Source organism: Lucilia sericata, unplaced genomic scaffold (genome assembly GCF_015586225.1).
Source record: "Lucilia sericata isolate MDLA Ls3-8-SP2 unplaced genomic scaffold, ASM1558622v1 Contig000029F_arrow, whole genome shotgun sequence".
NCBI classification, from domain to species: domain Eukaryota; kingdom Metazoa; phylum Arthropoda; class Insecta; order Diptera; family Calliphoridae; genus Lucilia; species Lucilia sericata.
Genome location: NW_023994067.1, coordinates 456114 through 482069, shown reverse-complemented (window position 1 = coordinate 482069; position 25956 = coordinate 456114). Strand labels below are relative to the sequence as shown.

General features: G+C 28.3%; 5 protein-coding genes across 6 annotated transcripts; 4 read left to right on the top strand and 1 right to left on the bottom strand.

Moving 5' to 3' along the window:
* The first annotated feature begins 238 nt into the window (after positions 1 to 238).
* LOC119610769 (single-strand selective monofunctional uracil DNA glycosylase) lies at positions 239 to 2003 on the top strand. The gene is made up of 2 exons (XM_037966121.1): positions 239 to 670; positions 1220 to 2003. Exons 1-2 carry the CDS (start codon positions 341 to 343, stop codon positions 1754 to 1756), a joined length of 867 nt encoding a protein of 288 aa, XP_037822049.1. The 5' UTR covers positions 239 to 340; the 3' UTR covers positions 1757 to 2003.
* A 602-nt stretch (positions 2004 to 2605) lies between these two features.
* On the top strand, positions 2606 to 3323 carry LOC119610789 (baculoviral IAP repeat-containing protein 5). The gene is made up of 2 exons (XM_037966141.1): positions 2606 to 3024; positions 3088 to 3323. The coding sequence occupies exons 1-2, from the start codon at positions 2716 to 2718 to the stop codon at positions 3214 to 3216; spliced, it is 438 nt and encodes a 145-aa protein (XP_037822069.1). The 5' UTR covers positions 2606 to 2715; the 3' UTR covers positions 3217 to 3323.
* Positions 3324 to 6948: 3625 nt separating this feature from the next.
* Positions 6949 to 8245, top strand: LOC119610779 (tRNA-specific adenosine deaminase 2). The gene is made up of 2 exons (XM_037966130.1): positions 6949 to 7058; positions 7150 to 8245. Exon 2 carries the CDS (start codon positions 7164 to 7166, stop codon positions 7647 to 7649), a length of 486 nt encoding a protein of 161 aa, XP_037822058.1. The 5' UTR covers positions 6949 to 7058; positions 7150 to 7163; the 3' UTR covers positions 7650 to 8245.
* Positions 8246 to 10233: 1988 nt separating this feature from the next.
* Positions 10234 to 14928, top strand: LOC119610685 (protein fem-1 homolog A). Of its 2 annotated transcripts, XM_037966022.1 has the most exons (8): positions 10235 to 11197; positions 12143 to 12465; positions 12533 to 12713; positions 12776 to 12951; positions 13007 to 13102; positions 13173 to 13870; positions 13940 to 14065; positions 14178 to 14928. In XM_037966022.1, the coding sequence occupies exons 1-8, from the start codon at positions 10995 to 10997 to the stop codon at positions 14400 to 14402; spliced, it is 2028 nt and encodes a 675-aa protein (XP_037821950.1). In that variant the 5' UTR covers positions 10235 to 10994; the 3' UTR covers positions 14403 to 14928. The 2 variants fall into 2 exon arrangements, with proteins under 2 accessions (XP_037821944.1, XP_037821950.1); XM_037966016.1 differs by having other exon boundaries at positions 10234 to 11197; positions 13173 to 14065.
* LOC119610676 (protein Skeletor, isoforms B/C) lies at positions 14814 to 24015 on the bottom strand. The gene is made up of 9 exons (XM_037966004.1): positions 23358 to 24015; positions 18349 to 18428; positions 18137 to 18285; positions 17721 to 18068; positions 17099 to 17652; positions 16809 to 17031; positions 16676 to 16743; positions 16531 to 16619; positions 14814 to 15670 (listed from the first exon to the last, which is right to left on the bottom strand). The coding sequence occupies exons 1-9, from the start codon at positions 23488 to 23490 to the stop codon at positions 15176 to 15178; spliced, it is 2139 nt and encodes a 712-aa protein (XP_037821932.1). The 5' UTR covers positions 23491 to 24015; the 3' UTR covers positions 14814 to 15175.
* Between the last annotated feature and the right edge of the window lie 1941 nt (positions 24016 to 25956).

Sequence of the window (25956 nt, the reverse complement as noted above, 5' to 3'; positions counted from 1 at the left end):
GCGGTAATATTTCGAAATGAAAAAGTACTAAAGTACTGAATTTTCCATGCCTGGTCTATTAATCTATCTAATTAAACGATCGGTTTAATTGAAATGAAATATGTACATAGTTATAGGAATTACCAAAATCCGTTAAAATATTTTTGAATTTTTATAAGAATTTATAAGCAAAACAGCCTGTTAACAGCAAATTGTGATTGTGTTACTAATTCTCCGTGAATGCCACAAACCAGCTGATTGTAAAAGCCGAATCAAAACCAAAATAAAAACAATAATAAACAAATTTTTCAAAACAAAGCGGATTTTTTTAAATAATTCATTAATTACTTTAATAATAAATATGCTAAAGAAAAAATTAGCCAGAAAGGCAACTAACAAGCCGGTTGTCCATAAAGAGACATTACCAGACGCCAACAATAATAATAACAGATTAATTAAAACTTCTAATTTTTTTAACACTACTTTGTGGCAAAAGGTCTACAATTTAGAATGTGAACTAAATGAAAATCTGTGTCACTACCAAGCAGAAAAAGAAATAACACACATTTACAATCCCGTTGAGTATGCTGCCCAACTGCACTGTGAATACCTAAGACATTATCTGAAAGGCACGAAGAGATTGTTGTTTATTGGTATGAATCCAGGACACGATGGTATGGGACAGACGGGGGTGAGTAATAATCAGTATACATACACACCAGACACTTAGTTATAACTAAACTAAATATCTTTGTATTGTTGTTAAAATTTTATCAAAAAAGCTTCAGAAATAAGAGTTTTAAAAATTTTAAATTTATAGAGTGGTTATAGCCGCAAGCTTTTTAACTTGATAATTTTAATAAAAAGTAAACTGTACAATAAGTCATATCGGAATGTTAGCAAACACCAGCATAGCTCCAGATTTATGGATACAATTTTACAATTTAGAGATTCAATTAAATGAAAAACTTAGAAATTTTACAACAAATCCGGATATCACTCATATTTACAATCCAATAGAATATGCCGACGATATCCATTGTGCATACTTAAAAAAATACCTTAATGAAGTTAAAAAAGTATTATTCATTGGTATGAATCCTGGACCTAATGGTATGATGCAAACTGGTGTGAGTAGTTAGACAAAGTTAAAAACTATTTGTCTAGTGTTTGAGTTGGATTTTTTTAATATTTTTATATATTTGACCTACTGCTAAAATAAAATTTTAATATCTTCCAGATACCGTTCGGCAATATTACTACCGTTAGAGATATAATGGGGCTAAATGGCACCGTTAACCAACCGCCAGTAGTTCATCCTAAAAGACCTGTTAAAGGTTTAGCAAGTACACGCGAAGAACCAAGTGGTAAACGGCTATGGACATTATTTAAAGAATTATCAAACGGATCCCTCGATACTTTCTTTAAACAATGTTTTGTTCATAATTTTTGCCCGCTTGTATTTTTCAATAGCAATGGCAACAATATTACTCCCAGCGAATTGAAAGGACCTTATAAGCTACAAATTCGCAATGAATGTTTACGTACTACCGAACAAGTATTACAATTAATACAACCAGAAATTATTGTAGCCATTGGGAATTATGTATATGATACTCTGAAAGCATCAGAATATTGCAAAAGTAAACATCTATTACGTCTAGCTCATCCCAGTCCAAGAGCACTTAATAATAACAATTGGCCAGAGAAAGCAGAGAAATTTTTGATCGAAGAGGATTTACTGAAGTATATGAGAAATGAAATAATCACAAATTGAAGAGCATTTACTAAAAGTATGTCAGAAATGCATCAAAAAAATTTAAACAACTATGGGAAATGAATCATAAATTTAAGCAACTTGTAGTTTATATTTTTTTTAACAATTTGATATGGATATGAATAAGCTGGCCTTATTTTTATTTATTTTTTTTTTTTTTTCAGAAAAAGAAACTGAATTATTTATATACCTTTAATCTTTTTTATAAATAAAATGCAGAAAAATTTTTGAACTTATCTTAAACTAACTAGATCGGATGCAAACTAAATCACTTCAGTACACCATGGGAACCGGTACTGTTGAACATTGTTATGATTCTGACATCTAATGAGGTTTCAAGGATCAAGTTCAACAGAATATGTATTCAAAATTTGTTTAAGCCGAAAAAAAGAAAAATGAGTAAAAATCTAAGAAAATTTCAGACAAATATAGCTTTTGTATACGAAATGTAATAGATAATATGATACTTTAGAGAACTGACGATAATCGATTCGAAAATAAATCTGCTTAGCACATAATGCATTAAAAAACGACATGGTACTCCAACCGTACATAACACACTAACTTGTTCCTAATATATAAACAAAAAAAACTATGAAAAAGTGAAAATTAAAATAAAAAAGGTCACTATTCCACAAATATGATTATAGAAATATAAACACTACTTTTTAACGCAAAATATTAATCACAATTTTTAAATTTTAAACGATTTTTTTTGTAAAGATAAACGTTTACCAACACTATATTAACACTACCCTCGTAAAAGTATTTATATATGACGCATCCTGTTATTATAGATTGACACTTCATAATGTTGCCAACCTTCATGTAAATGATATTTATTACAAAAAAAAATTCAAACGCCCAACGCAATAACAACACTGACCGCGAAAGAGACGCTTGAAAAAAATTGTGAAAAATATATTAATTTAGACAATAATACAAAATTGAATAAAAATATGTCGGAAAATATTTCAGCTAAATTTAATAATTTCCAAGAAGTGTTTCTAATGGAAAAACATCGTATTGATAGTTTCAAAACCTGGCCTTACGACGAAAATTCATCTTGCAGTATTACAAAAATGGCTGAAGCTGGTTTCTACTGGACGGGTAATAAAAATAATGAAGAAGACGACGCTGCAACATGTTTTGTTTGTTGCAAACAATTACATGGTTGGGATCCAACTGATGATCCATGGAAGGAACACATGAAACATGCTCCTCAATGCCAGTTTGTTAAATATGGTCGCAAAGAAAATGAATTGACGGTAAGTAAATAGATTCGCTATTGTTTGTGTATATCATAAGAGTCATTATTTTATTTTAAAAAGGTGGAAGAATTTCTTAACATAACCTCGGCTGTGCTGCGCAAGAAGTTAACAAAATCGCTGAATGCTGTAAAAACACGATTTAGCCTTTTGGCATCAACGGAATTGGAAAAATATTTAGCAGAAAAATAATTCGGAATATTTAGCAATTAGTAGTACATAATTCTTTATTTTAAGTTTAGCATTTTAATAATAGCATTTCTATATTGTTTTTTAATAAAATATATAAGAGAAAAGTATTTTGGTCGTTATGCAGTTCTTTGGCGGAAAGGTGGTGGTAAAAGGATAAAAGTTGATCAACACAGCCTTTAAATTAGCATGAAAATTAATTTTTGGAATATGTAATTCAACTATAGGAGGTATGAACAATGATTTACCGATCGTTGTATTAGGACGTTTACCAAAATTGACTGCTTTTAACTTGCGCAAACTCATTTAAGCCAATATTTTGTATCATTTGAAAGGATTGTTATGTACATATCGTCACATAATATCCAAATAGCACTAAGTTACATCGAACAAATTTTTCAGGAAAAGAAAAAAACTATATTCTTTGCGAAAAACCTTCTAAAATGATAAACCAAAAAATTTCAATATTTTCTGAAGTTACGCTTATTTTTTATTAACAAATAAGAAAAATTTCAGTTTTTGTTTAATTACAGAGAAATGAAGATTAAAATTAATTAAAAAATTTTCTAAAGCCCAAAAAGGCGTAAGTTACATTAAAATATAGTACGGTTCAACATTTGTAACTAATTTTGTCGCTCAAACAGGACGAAATTTGGCAGATATTCATACGGCTTCTCTGTTTTCATAAATATTTTCAATTATTGGAATTTTTTCTTTGGAAAAGTTCTAAAGCTATTAAAATAAAATCTAATTTACAAGGATTCGTTAAAAGTGCAATTTTTATTTTATGCAAATTTACGACATTTTACAAATTCAAATTTTAAAATTTTTATGAATTTAAGTTAATAATCTTATAATATTTCGTTGATAAGGAAGTTAATTTTAATTCTAGGAGTGTAAAATTTAGCAGCGACATGTATTCTGATACTGTGCATCATAATCAATAAAAAAATTTGTTTTGATTTTTTTTGTAACTTAGGCTTTTTGGATTTCATATCACGATATGTAATTATTTGTTTAATTTTGTTTGTTTGTTCATTAGTTAGTTCAGAAGAAATATCGTAGGCCCCTATCGGCCCTGTTATGTGGTCCTTTATCAGGTCTCTTAAAATATGTTGGGGATCTTCATAAAACAAAACAATGTAAATTTTGAGAGGGGTAACAAAAACATGATTTTGCTTTCTTTACATAATTAGTCGGTCCCATATACATACATTTGTACATATCGCTCATTTACTAAAACATTTACTATTTCCGATTTTTTTGCTGTTAAAGTCAAAAGTAGAATACATGTTCATTTACATACACAGAAAAAATTAATTTTAAAAAATTTTCAATTAAAAGATTAATCAAAAATTTTAAAATAGTTCAATTCATTTTGTATTTGATTCATAAAAATGTATAATCAAATACGTATTTAATTACAACAAAAATAGAAAAAAATAAAAATTTTGTGTACGAAATCAATTATAAGTAGTAATTGAATATACAATTTTTGTTATAGGTTGAACTTCAAAAAATAAAATAATTGAAAACGAGGTTTTGGTAATTGAAATCGTTTTTCAGTTTTTTCTGTGTACATATTTTATAAGCAAACATTTAATTAAAATTCTGATTTTCAACATTTCTAATAAAGATTCATTGTTTTCTTACCTTATGCATAATTTCATAATTCTTGATGAAATGTTGACGAATGTGTACTTTAATTAATAATTTTATATTTATACAAAAAATATATTTTTTATTATTTTATATTTTTATTTATATATTTTTTATTTTATATTTATACAAAATATATTTTTATTTAATTATTTTATATATTTTTTTATTTTTTAAGTGTAAATTCACCCTGTGCACTTACATTATTTTTTATTTTTATAATTTATTTTTGCTAAATTTCATATTTAATTTATTATTTTCTTATATTTTTATAGTGAAGTACATATTTCAAATACATATCGAATGAAGGAAACTTTTTAATCATGTTTTTAATTATGATGAAAGACGGTTTTAATAAAAAACATTTGTAAAAATTTAAAAAATTTTAGTTAGATTAATCAAAAAAAAAATAATTTATTAAAGTGGATTTAGGAGTCTTAAATGAAGATAATTTGTACGGGGAAAAGGACGGCGCCCATCGAAAATTAATGCTTGTTTCATTCTAAGATACCATTTCTAGGAACAATATTAGGTGAGCTACTATGTCAAAGAATAAAAAAGTAATTTTTTAAGGATTTTTCCATTTTATTTCATATTTCACGCAAAGAAATGATATGAAAAATTAATATCATGTGAAATGTCTTTGAGAGGAGCTTTAAGCCATTAAGGGACTTTGAATGGGTGCTGTGGTATACAATAGAAGATCATATACCATATAATGTGAATTTTTTTTTCAAAAATTATTTATGTTTTCAATTGTCTCATAACTATCAAGTACCATTTGAAACGATTTGGCATTTTGACTTTTAATTACTTGGGGTTGTTATTTAATCCAAACATTTTCAGAATTGGATTTGAAAATTACAAAAAATATAAATATAAATAGGTATATACTAACTATGTAGATCGAACTAAAAACAATGTGTGTTTTTTGTGGTTTTTAAATTCAATTTAGAACAATTAGATTCTAAGACAACCCTGATCTTTACATTTTAATTTATTTTTTATTTTATTAATTTATCTTAATATTTTATGAATTTCAACTGATTACTATTTTATAGTTATTTTAATCAATTAATTTGTATTTAATAAATTTTTATATTAAAAAATACATACATATATGTATTTTATCTTTTTTATTTATTTAATTTATTAATTGACATCTATGCATTTAATTTCTTTAATTATCACAAATATGTATTTATGTATGCACTATATTTCTATTTATGAACTACGTACATACGTATACGTAATATTTAATACACTATACTTTATTTTCTTACTTAATGCATGAATACATATTTTTACAAACATACATAATATGTATGTACATATAATAAACTTTTAATTTACTAACAACAACAACACGCATAAGCTACTCTATTTTTCAACTCATTTAATTAACATTAACTTTGAAAAGTGGTGCTCCGTTGGTATATTTTTGCCGGACACACTCACTTGAACATGACCTTGAACAAAAAGGGTGCTCCGCTGGCTTAATGAAATTTACAACAAACACACAAATATATTATAACGACTGGCAATAATTGCAAACGGCCGAAAAAGGTTGCAAATTTATAAAATTTGTATAAGCTTTATTAGATTATAATATAACAATAAGATTTTCATTAAATTGCACTTGATTTTCTTATTTTTCAATAATTTATATAATTTCCTTAATTTTAACACAAATTTTCACAAAACTTATAGAAGCGTAAAACCGGCGCGCAAACTTACTACTATTTTTTTTTACTTTGACAGTTATCATAAAGTAAAGATGTAGAAGGGAACGAAAAAGGAAATGAACAAAAAAAGTGGAGACCGTTGCTTAGCTTGTCATAGCTTCCATAAAAGGTCTATAATTTGTCAAAACTCACATAGAATGTCCCTTCCAAAAGTATAAATCACAATTTTTAAATTTTAAAAGATTTTTTTTTTTGTAAAAACAAACAATTACCAAAACTACCCTCGGAAAAATATTTATATATGAAACATCCTGTTACTATATATTGACACTACATAATGTTGCCAACATTGCTGTCAAAAGGAAATTCATGTTTTTCATATATTTCATAAGTAAACATTTAATTAAAATTCAGATTAGAAACACATTAATGGATTATGCCAGTCTTTTAGTAAATGAGCTATATGTAGTTGTTAACTTCTTTGCGAGTTTAGCAGTTTTTGTAAGTTGGCAACATTTCCAAAAAAATTACATTCGTAAACAAAAACAATTGTATTTTTTGATGTGTTTACAAAAATTTTAAAAAAATAAAGCAATTTTCGAGAACATGGCACTAGACGATTTTATGGAGGATGCATTTGCAGAAGCACGTCTAGCGCTGTCCGCCGGTGAGGTACCCGTGGGTTGTGTTTTCATTTACAATGGTACAATTATAGCACGTGGTGGTAATCAAGTTAATGCCACAAAAAACGCCACACGTCATGCTGAATTCATCTGCATCGATCAGGTTCTGAAATATTGCTCAACAAATAATTTAGATTATTCCAAAGTTTTTCCACATATTTCCGTAGTTGTTACAGTGGAGCCATGTATAATGTGCTCCGCTGCTTTGCATGATCTAAGGGTGAAGGAAATTATTTATGGTTGTGCCAATGACCGTTTCGGCGGCAAGACAGTTGTTAACGTGCCACAAGTCGTGGGTCACTGTTTGAATATAAAAGGCGGTTTGAGAGCTGACGAGGCTATGGAATTGCTGAAAGATTTCTATAAGGGTGAAAATCCCTCAGCACCATTGGCGAAAAGTAAACGATAATTTAGTTCTACATACATATAAAAATTTATTTTTGTCCAGGAACTAAACTATACTTTTCTAACACACCTTCTATTAAACTTTTTTGATTTTCCTAATTAATTAAAGAATTTTATTTGTAAAATTTATTGGAATTACTGTTTGATAAAATTTTATCAATCTTAAGATTATATTCCAAAGCCGAAATATTCATAATATTTTCACAGGGATTACTATTGATTTGGGGTTGGTTCCATGAAAAACGTTAAGAATCCTTAGGAAAATAGTCCACATAATAAAGGCAGAACCTTAGATTGATCCTTTAACGGATTCTTATCTCCATATCCAGGAAGTCTTAGGGTGTGAACCACACTAAACTATCAAAATGCATGACGGTGGCCATAAGCAAAAGGCTTATATAACCACCTAGGGACTTGAGAAGCACGGTATTAAATGTTTGGATTGGCCCCAACAATTATCAAGACGGAACCGAACCGAAAATTTTTAGAATATGCCAAAATTTAACATAATATGTGCCACATAATCTGGAAAAGCTTAAGAAGACATTTGAATATACATTTGAAAAATAGGTTTAATTTCTAACTGCCTTTTTGTTTGAGATGGCACGAATTTTCCATTTGAAAACAAACATTTTCGAATTTGTTCTCAAAAGCTATGTATGATAATTAAATATGTTTTCAAATATTTATTTGTACGTATTTAATAAATTTTTATATTAAAAAAATCCATATTTTTTCTTTTTTATTTATTTAATTTTTTATTAATTGACTTCTATGCATTTAACTTCTCTATTTATGACAAATATGTATGTATGTACACATTTACTATATTCATACATAATAATATGTATGTATAATAAACTTTTATTTTACCAACAACATCAACTTGCATAAGCTACTCTCTTTTTCAACTCATGTAACATTAACTTTGAAAAGTGGTGCTCCGTTGGTATATTTTTGCCGGACACACTCACTTGCACGCATATTTATACATATCATTGCATACACCGAACATAACGTTCAACAAAAGGGTACTCCATTGGCTTAATGAAATTTACGACAAACGCACAAATATACTATAAGGACTAACAATGATTGCAATGCCCGAAACAGGTTGAAAATTTCTTAATTTTTTTTAAACTTTATTAGATTATAATAAAACAATAAGATTTTCATTAATTCACACTTTATTTTCTTATTTTTCAAAATTTATATACAATTTTCTTAATTTGAGCGCAAATTTTCACAAAACTTATAGAAGAGTAAAACCAGCGCGCAAACTTACTACTATTCTCTTACTTTGACAGTTATTATAAAGTAAAGATGTAGAAGGGAACGAAACAGGAAATGGACAAAAAAGTGGAGAACTTAGCTTAGTTGGTTAGGTTGTCTTGGACAAAAAAGGAAAACTAAATATTAAAACAAAAAAATTAAATATTTTATAAATAAAAACTAATAATACATACAAACATAGATTATATACAAATAAAAATATAACCACAATTTGATATGCGAACTTTGGGAGGACTTACTTCCGGTCTTTGGTTTATACAAATTATAAAAACATAAGTTTACGCACACTATGTTAAAACTTTATTTTTATATGTATCATCCTATGGAAATTAATAGCAGTAAATAAAAAACTGATGAAAAGTCATTAAAATTTAAGAAAATCCAATAATTTCAAATAATTTCAATCTAAAACACGAATGTGTATAGTAATTAAAGATTTTTATAGTTTCATAAAAGCAAAAAAAACTTTATAAATTGTAATTTCGCGAATTTTTATCCGGGTTATTTTTGAATATTTTTTTAAATTGATCGACATTTTTAAAAATAATTTTCTAAAACTTGAAATTTTGTGCATTTGCTTTTGTTATAATACTGTTTTATTAAGCGGCCATACAATTAGTATAAAATTAAAGCCGTTATAAAGCCTCCGCCAACATTCATACAATCGGACGGCGTCACAGTGAAATTTCTTCGCCTCAGATATTTTCGTATTTACGCGCCTCCAGCAAGTCGCTAGTACAACATTAAGACAGAATTTTAAGATGTTCGAAAAGAAAAACCAAAGTTTATATCATGATTTTTTACATACATCTGTAAGTATGTATGTACATACATCAAAGCTCTAAAATAACTCATTCTCTAATTCATTTCGAAATTGAGTTATATTTTAAACAATGAACAGTTCCTCAAACAAATTTGCTTTGATATAATGCCTATAATTAATTCTGTAAGCTTTCGATATATTTTAATGAATTCTCACGAAGGCAATCGTAAATACAAAATAATATCACGAAGGTAAAGGGTATTAAAATGAAGAGTTTATATTAAAATAGTGAGAAAATGAGTTGTATAACGATAGAAATAAATATAGTATTATGAATACAAAAATTTCTTACTCTGGTAAACAATAGATTTTTAAAATATTTGCTTTCAAAATCCCACATTTTAATCGATCGGATTCCGTTTTTACATTAATTCGTTGGAAACTTAAAACTGAAAACTTAGCCGGCTTACAGTCAATTTTAAGCAGCCGACATTTTTAGTGTTTGCCGAAGCCGCCGATATTTTTAGTGCCAGCCGCCTCCGCCGTTAATGTTTGTCGTCGCAGGGCTCTGTTCTATTATAGTTGGAAAATATAAATTTTGCAGTTTTATCAAATATTATTAAATTTAATAACTTTTCGGGCTATAAATTATAAACTTAAAATTAACAAGACAGTTAAATTCATTAAGACAATTATCTATCAGCATTAATGCTAAATTTTCTTTAGAAATTCTTAAAAGAAAAGTACATATTAAAAATGAGAAAGTTTTGTGAACTTTTTATTTTCAAATGTTAAGCAAATGAGCAATGGTTACAATTAAAAGCAAATTCCTGCACTCATAAAGGAATCGAAAATTAATTCAATAATTATTGATTTACATACCACGAAAACAAAATTACTTTCACTTTTTCAAGTGGAAAAAAATATAGTGCAGCAGACAGACAGTTCAGCCAAAAAGAAAAAAACGGCACAAGAGTAAGGAAAAAAGAAAAACAGAGAAACAGACAAAAATTACAACACTACTCCTCATTTGGTCATATTATAAAATCGCAAATATATGTACCTACCTATAGGCTACTTGCATAAATAATACAAAAATAATAAATATTCAACCTAGCTACGGTAGGAAAAGGTGTTGGAGGAAGTTGTTTTCAAAGAGTACCATTAATTAGTGTCAATCCTATATAAACTTATTAGTGTGGTCAGTTCGAGTGCTAATTGCTTAAAAGACGCGTTAAACGCGCAGTAATCAACAACGATTTCATAATATTAAAGAAATTGCAAATTGGAAAAATGGCAAATCCATCACCGCTTATGAGCTTTGCAGCAGTGGTTAAGTCTGAGACTGAAGTTGGTGGAAAATACTCCAGTAATCGTTGCCCTGTACCCTCTATACAGTTGAAAATTGCTAAACTCAGTTATGATTTGCACGAGGAAATTCGAAAATGTTTAGAAAATTCCACAATATCAAAAAGACTTAGAGAGGAACTTGAAAGGTAAGTTCATTATGGTTTATTCTAGACGTTCTAATGATTAGTTTAAATTTAATTTAATGGTTGGTTTCTACATCCACACAGAGATGATATACTCGTTGGAAAATGTTAATTTTATTTCCTGAAGTTGATACCGCCTTTTTATTAGTATCTGTTTTCAAGTCATTGAACTTGTTTTTTAATTCTAGTTAATGAATTGTTGCTACTATGAACGAATTTATTGCTTTAAACATTGCTATTGAATCAATCATGTTATTGTTTTTATAGAATTTTATTTTTGCACATAGTTGTTTACAAACTCTCTCAACAATGATCAATTTTTGTTGATTTTTTGTTTTGATTTCTTTTTTATTTAGTTTCTTCCATTTTCTTCTTCTCCATGTATTTCAACGGCTAACTACCTATGAGATAGTCGGTGATTGCTATAAATAAAACTAAATATTTAAATAAAATTTGTATTAATTCTTAATTATAAATAAGTTTAATGAGTTTTGATACGGATAGACGTACAAGATGAAGATATTAGAAAATAAATATTATACAGTGAATCAATTAAGTTTTTTGCTTACGCAAAATTGTATTATTTTGTAAGGAAAAACTTAATCAGAACAATTATTTTAAGCAAAATGAAGCAAATTATTATTTGTATTTATCAAATAATATTTTATATTTGAATTTCCTTCCATAAAAAATAATTTACGAGATTTTTAATAAAATGTTATTAATTGTTTAGGTCAATAAAGGGGAAATAAATCTGTTATTCTAAACGGTTGTCCGATTTTAATGAAATTTGACATGAGTAAAGAATTGTCGAGTTTATGTTTTGAATTTAGACCCTGAAGGCTGTAGAATATTTTATTTTATTTATTTCGATATCTCCCAAAAAAAAATATTTTACGTAATATGCATATTAAGTAACAAAGATAATGTTAAAATTATATACTTCAGTTATAGCCGTGAAACAAGACGAGAAATTGTCCGTCGCATGCGTGGCGGTTCTCCACCTCTATTCATAGCATGCAGTAGAGGTTGCGTGCCTATAGCCGAATATTTGGTAACAATTTGCGAAGCTGATATAGAACAAAAAGGATTGTATGAAGCACCAGAAGATCGTTCATATCATTTGGTAACACCGCTATGGTGTGCAGCGGTTTCAAATAATTTACCTATGGTCAAGTATCTATTACGTGTTGGCAGTGACATAAATGCCACCTCAGATACGGGATCAACGCCTGTTCGAAGTGCATGCTACATGACACACATTGAAATGGGTAAGAAAATTAAGAATATAAGTAAATATTTAAGGCATTATGTATTAATAAACCAAAAACTTTCCAGTAAAATTTCTTGCTGAAAACGGTGCTGACATTAAGAAGCCCAACATGAATGGTGGTACTTGTTTAATAAATTCAGTACAATCGCCAGAACTATGTTTATTTCTAATACGTAAAGGATGCGATATTAATGCTGTTGATACACAAGGTAAAACCGCGTTACATTACGCCATACAAGAGCACAGGTAAGCGGAAGTATATATCATTTATATTGCGAAAGATATTCTGATTTTTTTTTGTATAACAGACTGGAAACTACCAAATTGTTATTGGAACATGGCGCCAATCCTTATGCTATTAGTCGTCATGGTGATGATGCTTTACGTACCGCTTGCCTGAAGGGTGCACATCAGATTTTCGATTACTTACGAAATAATTTAGAATATTCTATTGAAAGATTGGCTGAAGCTCATGAACTAATAGGTTTGTTATGTTGTTAATTTGATTAAACATTTTTGTAAAAAAAATACTGGTATAGGTTCAACATTTTTGGATGAACACAATGAAAGTCGAGTAGCAGTTTTACATTGGCGTTTGGCACATCATTTAAGAGCGTCTCAAAATCCTTATATTGGTAAAAATTTTAGTGTCAATGGTTAAGGAATCTAGAGTATATTTAAATCTATTATCTTTTTCTCATATAGAAAAACTTCCTAAAGTTCCTTTACGTGAAGCCTATCGCTTTCAACATGAATTTACCACATTAGAAGCACTCGACGAAATGGCCACAGATATGGATGCGATGCGCATACAAAGTCTATTAATATGTGAACGTATTCTTGGTATCACCCATAAGGACACTCTTTTTCGTCTAACATTTCGTGGTGCTTCATATGCCGATTCCCTACAGTTGCAACGTTGCATACAGCTCTGGACACTCTTACTCGAAATACGCGTTCAACATAATACACTGCTCTTTTTTGATACAAGTTTTGCAGCACAGGCTCTTGTTCGCCTAATGTTAGAGTTGCATGAACGTAATACAGATCTAAATCAGAGTAATTTTGGCAATGAAACTTTACCGCATTTTAAAGATGTTTTAACGGTTTTTGAGCTACTCACCAAGACAGTAGCCGAGTGTCATGCTCTCTTACAAATACGTCCCATATCTAGAAGGCAACAAGAGAATTTCGACAGTATTTTTAAATGTATAGCTCATACCATATATTTACTTATTGCAACAGCTTGGAGACCGGAAGAAACTCGTATTGTTTATAAGTCGGTGCGTAATTTGATTCAGGCGAATATTACCAGTGCCTGTACAAACGACTCACTATTACATGTATGTGTTTCTCGTTTGAATGTGATTAAGAGTGGTTTATTGAATGATGAGAATTTAAATGTAAGAGAGACGAATAAAGGAAGGCTAAAAGGATATACATATTTATGTTTTAATTTTTTTCTTTTGAAGGTTATATTTCCAAATGCTGATGTCATTAAATTGTTACTGGAATGTGGTATAAATGTGAATGCTAAAAATGAAGTGAAATCAACTCCTCTGCATATAGCTGCTCAACCTTATAATTTCAGTAATGAGGTAAATTATAATTATATTTTCAATCGGTATATAAGTAATACATAATTATTAGTACTGAATTTAATGAAACTAATAAAATTTGTACTTGTTTTATTTTTTCCTTTTCTTTAAGATCATAAAAATTCTACTCGATCATGGTGCCGATTTAGATCAACCCAACAAATCGGATGAACGCCCATATAATTTAATTTCACTTAATTCAGCAAATACAATACCTCTCATGAATTATATTAACCTTAAATGTTTAGCTGCCACAATTATCAGTAAGTATCGCATACCTTATCGCAATCAAATACCAAAATGTTTAGAAAACTTTGTCAAAGATCACGAACCTTGAGCTTTAAAAAGCTTTGAATTTAAATACTGTGAAAAATAATGTTAAAAAACAAATAACAATAATCTTTTCATTATTGAAACATTATGTGAAATATGTAATAAAAAAGTGATATTAATTCGAATAATTGTATAAACTAAAAAATATTAAATTATTTACTTAATTAAAATATTATATAAAAAACTCAATTTTAAAAATATATATTTGTAAAAAACCTAACGTTGTTACTAGTTACATTTTAGAGCTTAAAAAGTTATTTATAAAAAGTTCATTAATAAAAAGAACTTGGTTCATATATCTTATAATCACCATGTTATTATCACATAAATACATACTTACACACATATATTTGTACCACATACATACTGATATACATACATAAATCTACTACTTAATTAATGAAAAATGCCAATATTTATTATTATGAAAATCAATATATATTTATTAAAGGATTCAATACTACAATATATTTATTATAAATTATTCTTGGAACTCTTCTACATGGAAATTAAAAACATGATTTAATATACATACGTACATTAACAAACATACATATTAAATAAACAAAAATATTGAAAAATATTTAAAGTATTTATTTATTTGATTTAAAAATATCTTGAGAAATCGAGAAAAAAATATGTCAAACCAAAATAGTTGTGTAACATACAATATTAAAAGAATTTTGAAAATAAAATCAGGCAAATTATTATTAAAAAAAAAATGTACTTTCATCTACTACAATAACAAAGAAAACTATTTAAGAACATCAGTCATTTTCAAAATCTTAAATAAAACATAGTAGTTATTATAAATACTCCACCTCCCATTAAAAAGTTCCAATTCCCACTCAACACTTTGTTACCACGATTTCTAACATTACTATAACTATCAATAATATGAATTTTCCAACCCATGTTGGCGTGGGTAAAACTATTGTAATACACAATATCGGGCCATGTTATATTTGGTGTAATTTCCAATATGGCCGGTTCTTCATAGGGACATTCGGTGACAAGAGAACGATTAAATTTCTTAAAACTGGGAAAATTATCATCCAATCGACGATCATAACCGGCTGGATAACGTGATATACATAGAGGTCCGGCAGCTGTTGGCTTGGGACGTCCACGTCGCGTAAACTCGACACCAGCTAAAACACGAATTTCACTTTGTTTTGCATCGCTAAGACGATCATAACCACCGCGTGGTTCATCAGTAATAACAAGCGGATGATAATTGTCGGGCGAATGAGGATTATTGCCACCTCTTACCTGTTGGGATATAAATATAAAATGAAAAATTTTGACGTATCTAAAAATAGACTAGAGAAATCCACTACTGACAATTGTATATCAAAACTTATCATCCATAAGAGCTGTAATGTATCATTAAGGTATAGGGAAGAAGAATTTTTTAGATTGATAATTTTAGAGTTAGGATTTGATTCCTAATAATCCGTACAATCAAATCCACACAATAGACCTATGACTTTGTTATGCATTTTAGAATGTTTTCCTACGAATGAGATGGCCATTATCGCTATTTTTAAGAATGAAATAATGGACATCAATGTACTATCAAACATGATATTTGGAGGATATATTCAAGATGATAACTTGTACCCAGAGAATAACGATCGATAGTTTTCATATGAAAATAGTTTTAATTTCAATATAATATCACATTGTTCGTCTATCTTTAGTTCCCATAAATATTGAAAAAGTAGGAAAACTTTTAAAAGTCGATTTTTTTTTTTGACTTTTTGACTTTTCGACTTTTTGTATTTTATTACTTATTTTTACAACTTTTCGATAAAAATTAGATTTTTCGATTAAGATTTATTAATATTGATCCACTTAAAAAATTTAAAATAATTTTATTCCGATTTAATTTCGAAAAAAGTATTCTCAAAACATGGACTTAATTCCACTATCGATAGGAATTGAGTTTTCGATCGATAATGAAATGAATGATTTTAAAACCAAAGTAAATTTAATTATTTAATAAGCGAATGATATACTCTTGACTATTATAATCTTGACCACAACAAGAAAATCAAATTGGAAATTTTAAATCAGTTAAGTTTTTCTTTAATTTTGAATGTTATCAAATTTTAATATTAAAAACTTACTTTAAATGCATATGTAAGACCTCTCTTCAAATACAATTCGGGAATCATATAACCATTTATATACCAAGCTAAACCACTAGAGACGTGACCTAGAAAAATAAACTTCAGCATATAAACAAAATATAAAACTAACATTAAAACATACCAGTAATACCCTGATAACCTTTCAAACCTCCAGAAGGACCCAAATATGAATTAAAAGTGCGAACAGTTCTTAAGTTTCCAAAAGAATAACATATTAATATAAATTTCTAAATTAATAAAATAATATTACTTACGGATCTAATATTTTGACCTTTTCCCAGGTTTGTATGGGTGCATCAGCATGTTTGGTAAAACTAAAACAATCATTAACCGGTTCAGTTGTATTGAAATCAATTAAAACATCACTTTTGGGATAATAATTATGGAAGGCTGGTTCATAATTTGAGTCCAATTGACCTAAAGCCCATATAATGTAATTGCTTCGGTCTAAACGTATTTCCTTATCACCATGATCGGCTTAAGAAAGGGAAGAAAAAAAAACCAATAAATATTAAATTAAATATTGTCAATGGAAAATACTTACATGATATTAAAGTTCTCCTAAAGGTTATAGTATTAATGCCATCTTTACGACTATAGGTATTTAATTGAAAATCATTTAAACCACCCACTACATCATCACGACACACGCCTTTGTTTTGACCCAACACTTGGACACAGGGAGCCAATGATGTTATATTATAATCGATCGAATAACCCCGAATATCATCCATGTAGGCCACAACCACATCACCTCCTATCATTTGCGAAGAAGTATCTGAACCCGATAGACCAAATGACATGTAATCATTCTTTTCAACTTGACCCGAAAGTTGTAGGGTAATTTGTGGACCAAACACTTCCCAGGATACTTGTAAGTTTTTATGTAATTGTCGACAATTTGGTAGGGAAAACTCATATGGTGTTATTTTCACCAAAGAAGGAGGTACATTCAAATTGTCGGCAATTAAAACATGACCATAATTTTCATTATCGGCTAAATCATAAATACTAATCCAATCAATATCGAAAACAGTTTTGTCACCAGGCAATTCCAGGGTTATAGTTTCCTTGTCATATTTGCGTATGGGATCTAGGCTGAAATAATTGAAGAATATCCAAAAATTACTCTATTTATCTTTGATTTTAATAAGGAGACTACTTACTATCCTCTTTCATCGGGTATTTTGCTACCACGACTTGAAGGTTGTGCTCCTACGCCAGCCCAGAAAAAGGTTCTCTTTCCTTTGCCATCATATGTAAAATCGATAATTTGTATTGTTTTCGAGTCTAAAATTTCAATTGCTGTGCTACTAACATTATGACTACGTTTCGAAAAAGTACCACCAGCCTGTGGTCGTGGTGGTTCAAATTCTTCTGGTATATATACATCGCCGAAATTATTTTGATTATTTAAATCATAAACTGATAGCCATTTTATTTCAGTTATTTTCTTTCGATCCGGCAGTGTTAAGGTAAAGTCTTTATTGTGGTAACGATCTAAAATATTGGTTCTAAAACAAATTTAAAAGTTTGGTTCGATTTACAGAAATAATTTTATTTTAATTTCATCTATACTTACTTGCCATACTCATCGGGCACTATAAAACCCTGTGGACCCGGACGATTGGAAGCTCCCGCCCAAAAGAATGTATCAGCACCATTGCCATCGTAATTGAAGCCCACCACTAAGAAGGTAAATTCATTTACAGCGTATATATCACCAGAAACCTTTAATATGGAGAATTTATTTTAAAATGCGTTTGATTTATACTATTACTCAATGGTATTCACCTGATGATGGTAAGAATTTATTTTTCCCAAATATTTTCCCTGATATGGACCCTCTTCGTCATCGAAATCAAGAACAGCATCTGAAATATTTTTATTATTAGAATTTATCAATTTTAAGCTAGGTTCCTTTAAAAGATTAGGAAAGTTTTATATAAAAATATTTTGTTTCACTTTAATATCTGCCCAGCAAAAAAAAATAGAACTTTCAAAGAAGATCTATGGAAGTACTGAAAAAGACCTGCAGACAGGCTTGTCATAGTAGGGATGTTCTTTTTATTTGATTCCAAATTCACTACTTCTGAAGTGAAATTGTAGTATTATGCACCCTAATTCATAAACAACATTTTATTTTATAAAAGTTTTATAAAACAAAATTTCCATTCTTCCAATGAAGAGAAAAAACTCACTTCTTTTGGAAGTACTTCGTTTTATTGTTGTTGGGCTGATAAGGAAATTTAGTTTTATAAACATTTGATTAAACTTCAATTGAATTGAATAATAGCATAAAACACATTACTCTAAGATATAATATCGGTATATACATATAGATATATATCTGTTTATATAAATGTGTATACGTATGTACCTATTCACACTTCATATAAATTTATTAGTTATAATTTAAATAAAATATATGTAACTTGTGAAAAAATATTTTTTCATGCACAGTTCCCCGCAAACCTCTCTAACAATAATAACAAATATAAAAATTCTTCAATTAATTCTACTTTTATGGTATTAATATATATACATACATATGTATATCATTCATTTACTACAAGATTGGCATAATCCAAAATTCGGGTTTTTTGAACTGAGGGCAACAAATCATGCGTCATTCTAAAGCCTTTCATATAGATTTATTAAATTTCAAATTTTGGCGTTTGATCGATTTTTTGTTGTATATGTATGTAAATAAAAAATTCATGTTTTTACGAATATTAAATAAATAAAAATTAAATTTCAGTTAAGATGAATCTGATTTAATTTTTCAAATCCCTTGATTTGTTTAAAAGTTATTAAAAAATAGTAAAATGTCCTTAAACATTCGAAGCCATTTTTTTTCGAAACTACTTTTTTTGGGTTATGTCAGTCTTGTAGTAAATAAGTTATTATATTTCTAAAACTGTAACGAAAACATTACTTAAGTCATTTACAATTTTTGAAGTGCTTAGTAAAAAAAAGAATAGATTTTTCCATAATTTCAAAAGACATATAAAATGTTAGACAAAGTAACACCAATTCTTAAACCAAATTTAATCAATAAGCCCCGTTAACTCGACCTCCGGTTATCGTTGAACCTGTAGATATTCTGCCGGTTAAAATATTTTTTGTATTTACATTGATAATTGACATTGAGATAATGGGGGTAAGTGACGTAAAAATGTATGTTCGCATTTTATGTTGGGATTCTCCATGTTGGTTTTTATCCATTTTAAATGACTCAGTTTTAAATTATTGAACTATGACTTATGTATGTATGAATTTTTCTTAGGTAAACTAAGTGTTTCTTAGGTTAACGGAAGTGTCTGGATTCAAAATATCTATGTATTTAGAGCTTTTGAGAAATAGTCAAAACATTCATGGAACTATGTTTAATCAGTCTTGTAGTAGTATGCGATACATATACATATGTACATATTTATAAAAATCTATCATTCCCCAATTTACATTAAGTAAAGAGAACTTAACAATTTCATGTTTTTGTCTTAAATCTTTCGTTTTGATATGAATAACAAAATAAGCATTAATAGACAAAAAATCAAGCTTTGGCTTGTAATGTTGTTGGAAATTGTCATAATTTAAAGTTGAATCACATCTTACCTAGAGAACGTTTTTGAACTAGAATATTTCCAAGTTGAATTTAATGCTTTATATTAAATTCAAGCATGGGTTTACAATAGCTACAATAATATTTATTTCACTTTTCTTAAAAAATTTTAAAACATTTTTTGCTATTTTTATTTACATCATATGTGATTTAGAATTTACTTAAAGTAATGGAAATTTATTTCACGTTTTCATCCTTATAATATTTTGTAATTTTAACAGAATTAATATAGAAACATAAATATTTAACAGTTTACCCTATAATAAGGAACTTTTTAAAACTCCCTTTTCTTGCTCAAATGGTACTTTTTGAATTTTCTATAATATTTAACCTAGAAACTTAAAATTTGACATACTGGGTCCCGAATAAATGAAAATGTACTGGACTACTTCAAAATGTATTTTTTGAATTAGCTATAGTATCACAGGCCAACGATGAAAAAAACTTTTTAAATAATTTTCACTAATTCCAGTGTTATTTCGTGCGAATATGGAAATAAAAAGGACGTATCACTCACAAATTTTGCACTTTTTTATCTCTTAGTCCTTCTGACTGTATACTTGTGTCCTAAATATAAAATTCGGTAATTTTACAGAAGTTGCGAATAGTGGCCGACTCTGCTTTTAGATTTATACTTATAGTTATAGAAATGCATAACTGGTGGCACTATGGGTCTGAAGGGGAAAACGATTTTTACAAAAATGTTGGCACTTAATTTATCTTTTTGCATTTTAATAGCATATGTATGCAATTATCGTTCCAATAAGATATAAAACACAAAAATCGGTTAAAAATTGTAAAAGTCATTACAAATTCCTTCGATCATTTAGTGTCACAAATCACTTAACTAAGAAATATTTAAACAAATTTAACAAATATTGGGAAATACTCTAATAACACCTTGTTATTACATTAAATATATTCGTATTAACTTAAGATAGCGTAAACCGTATTTGGGGTATAGTTATAAATGAGAAAACCTTTAGACGACAGTTTTAAACTTTTAGCAATTTTGTCAAGCAATTTTTAAAATTTTAAGAAAATCTCCATGTGACTTATGAATAATAAAAAGGGGAATAAAAGAGTAAAGAAATTAGGTCGATATCTCTCACATATTAGCGGTACCTGCGATTTCAATTTTGATTATTTCGGAGAAAACAATTTTTGGTAAAATTTTTGAAAAACAGTCTTTATTCTTTATCGTTACGCATTTTATATAAAACTTTTTAGAATAAACAATTCAAGATAATAGGAAACATACATCTGAAGTTTTAGTAAAATCGAATAATATTAACCCATAAACTGTGAAGATCAAACACCATAGTAAAATATTATTTTATTTTCAACCGATTTAAGAGAAACTATATATAATCATATAAAATGTCCGTAATATATGAACAAAATATCCTATGCCAAATAATTATTTGACGAATAAACTGGGGTTATTTATACCCTATATAGAGTTTGGGAATTCCCGGACTTTTCAATTTCCGGGAAAAGATTAATTTCCCCGGATTCCCAGGAATTTATATAAAACTTAATTTATAACGTTTTTTTATAAGTTTAACGATAACTAAAATATTATCTCTTTTGAGAACAAATGAAACCATTTTTTTAATTTTGCCAATGACAAATTTTAAATCAATTTAAATCAAGTCTGTAGGATACTACTATACATGATCTCAATACTCGCGACAACATAGGAATTCTTGTCGATAATCAAGCGGATATTCTTTCACTAAATTCTTATACTACCACTTCCCTATTAGTTAGACAATGCAAGAATGATCTGTCCTTGTTTGGGCCCCTGCGCATAGGGCTAAGTCATTAAGGCCTTGTTTCAAGGAGAAACGCACAAGATACCTTATAACCCGAAATACGCGGAATATACCGAGGTTGATAGCTGTAATAACAGGACACTGGGTGCTAGGCACAAGTCGGCTTAGACTCCCCTTCATTGAGTACTGTCGCAGTTGCAGGGAAAAGGAAGAAACGGTCTTCCATCTTCTCTGTGAATATCCTGTTCTAACCGCTAAGAGAAACTGTTTTTTTTGGCAGTTACTTCATAGCCAACCTTGGTGAGATAGTTTGCATACCACTACTAACCAGATCATATACTCCATAGGCAGATGTATAGTTAAGTATTAAATTACTATAAGATTCATTCTTACTCCTTAGAATTAATTAAATATAAGAAATGATCAACTATTCCGTTATTTTGTGAAACATTTCCAGCTACTGAGATAACTCAAACGCTTTCATAGACGTTGGCTTTAGAAATGCATTAAAGATTTTTGTTTCTATTTGAACTTGCTTCAACTTAAGCTTTTACATAGATTGATAGTTTTTAATTAAGGATTTTTTTATTTTCTTCTACACCATTAACGATGTTTTGTGATTTGTCTTTAAAACAAAATCGCCGATAAATTATAAAATCCAATTCCCGGACGGGATTTCACCAACCCCAAACTCTAACCCTATATCACTATAGTGGGAAGGCTATTATGGGTTTCCAATCGAATTGGAAAATGTTTTAATTTTTTCACCTTGCTAGATTATGTTTTTGATATACATATAGAAAACTTTAGCAGATTTAAATTTTTTCTTATAAAAAATTATTTTCAATTTAAAATTATGTTACTTTTAAATTTCTGTTAAAAAAATATGTACATACATATATACTGTTTTCTGTTGATAATTTCTATTAAAAAATCTTTTTGAAACCTAATAATTAAATCTTCTATTTTGTGAATACTAATAAAGGCGACCTATTAAATTCAGCAATGTATATTTAAAAAAAATCACAAAAATATTTTTGTTGTGCTTTTTAATTAGCAAAATAAAAAATAAAATAAAATGATATGCAGCATATTATAAACATGATACAACGAAGCTTAAAAGTAACGTCGATATTATTTTATTTTAGCTACATTTAAAAATTTTTATACAACATTAGTAGACCAGTTTCACTAGTTTTGTACGAAAGTGAATTTCTTTTTTTTTTTTCAATACTCTTTTGTTTTTGTATATACAATGTTTTTTTTTACTCCAGTAAACTTGAAAGGGAAACTTAATAAAATACACCAAGAAAAACTTGTTAGATTTAGAAAAAATAAAATTACAAAAATAATTCTGCAGTTGTTTTGAGATTAGTATTGTTTGAAAACCATATACTTACTAGTTGGCGAAGGAGATTGTAAATATAATACAAGTATAATTACATATAAACACCAGTTGAATTTTATAAAATTATTAAAAGTTACACTACGGCAACGACTTCCGCTTATTGAATACAACGTATTCAATGTCATTTTAACAGAAAATAATTAAAGAAAACAATTTATAGATACAAACAATATAATGTATGTATTTTAGTGACTACGTGGTATATTTTTTCTTTTTAATTTTGTTTTTTTTTTTTTAAGGTAATTAAATTTTTTCGTTTTTCTTTATTATTTTAGTGCATATTTTTTCTTTATTTTATTTCTTTTTGTTAAGAAAATATTATGTTTTCATTCGTTTGGTATACAATTTAATGAATCACTTTCAGATATGAAGAAATTTCATTGCATTATCACAGATATAGCAACAAAAACAACAACAATTACTGCGATCACACATTGGCTTTACTACTCTGCGTCATCACTTTTGTTGTATCATGCGAAATTGTACCGATCAAAAACTTGTTTCACTTTAACTTTATTATTGGTTTTGGTATGTGCGCATGCTTCCCCCCCACTTTACCACTTTTCTGTTTCGTTATTATTAAGCGTTTATTTATTTTTTTTTTTTTCACTTTTATTTATCCATTCAAATTCGCGTGTTTACCGCAGCGTGGTTATTCTTAAACTAAAACTAAGATTGTGTGTTTTAACTCAACCAAGTCTTGGCCTTAACGTTGGCTTCATTTTTGCTTTGGTTGGTCTTAACTTGGTTTGGTATGCATCGTATTCGTTAAGTTAAATGGTCAATGCGCTCTCATATACCAAAAACATACAAAAGGGAACAATCGTTAAAAAAACCGAGAGTAACGTGAGTAGAATTTTTAATTACATTTATAACTGTAATTTTGAAAATGTTTGTTATGTTTTTTTTCAAATAATTCAATAAGAGAGTGAATAAAAATTAATTGAAATTAGTTACCGGTCTCTTTTGAGTATGATTCTCAATGATTATATATTTTTCTCTTTATTCCTATTTACCCTTAAGAATTTTGAATTACTTATATATATACATATGTATATCTTCTACAAAAAAATATATTATATTAAAAATAAGTGAAAGGATATTGGTAAATACATTTTTGTTTTCATTACTTCCACACGCATACTTTTTTAAAGAATTAAGCTGAGAATAAGGCCTCCAATATCATGATATATCGTGTCCTGAAAAAACCCCTTTGGCCATATTTGTGACTTTATAACAGCTCGAATTCACCTTTATTTACATAAATACATATGTAAATTGTGTTATGTCATCTGAAAGTCCAATCTGATGACTTTGAAAATAACTTTAACTTCTGTTATGTCTTATATAAAAAAAATCATACAAATTTTTCACATTTTTATGTAGAAAAAATTCAATGGAACTTTTTTCATTCCTTATGCCTTGAAATTTTTTATTTCAAAGAAAAGAAGTTTGTTTCTTAAGTCTTTCGTCTGCATAATGAAAATTGTTTGTCTCTCTCATCATCACTCTCTCGATCTCTCTTAAGCATCAGAAGTTTGTGTCTTAAGTCTTTTGAAATAGCTTGTTACATATTTGTGTCTTAAGTCTTGAGTTTAAAGATTAAAACATCTTTAAATAATTAAAAATAAATTTTAAAAATAAGTAGGTAGGTAATGGAAAAATAAAAAGTTAATTTTTTTTAATTTTATAAAAAAAATTTTAACATTTGTTTAAAATTTTCTTAATTTTTTTGCTCACTAAAATAAGAGAAATGAGAGCGAAGGACATTGCTAAATCAAAGTCGATTTAGTTCAGTTATAAAAATTGTTTATTCACTGAAATAAACAAGTAATTTATGATGTAAAATCTCTCTATCAAATTTCATAAAGATCAAGCCATAATTGATCCTATAACACAACACCCCCATAAGATAGTGTACAGACATCGGTACATCGAATTCGATTCAGTTCAGTTATAAATTTTTTCACTCAATGAAATAAGAGAAATGAATTGAGATTGACTGACATCGCTAAATCGAATTCGATTCAGTTTATTTTAATTAATCGCTCTTTCTTAAGTTTTCGGTTCATAATTGACACAAGTCAACACAAAGTCACCCTTCTGATAATCATATAAAGCATGGAAAATTCGGTACTTTAGTACTTTTTTCAATACTTTTTCATATCGAAAAATACTGCGATATTTTCGGTAATTTTTTTTAACATATTAACTTTTGATAATAGTCCACAAGTAGTCAATAGACCAGTTTGAAGTCAATTCTAGTCTACAATCTGGTCTCTAGTCTAATCTATAGTCCAGTCTATGGCTATAGTCTAGGCTATAGTCTAGTCTATAGTCTAGGCTATAGTCTAGTTTATAGTCTAGTCTATAGTCTAGTCTAGTCTATAGCCTAGTCTAGTCTATAGTCTAGTCTATAGTTTAGTCTATAGTTTAGTCTATAGTCTAGTCTAGTCTATAGTTTAGTCTATAGTCTAGTCTATAGTCTAGTCTATAGTCTAGTCTATAGTCTAGTCTATAGTCTAGTCTAGTCTATAGTCTAGTCTAGTCTAGTCTATAGTCTAGTCTATAGTCTAGTCTATAGTCTAGTC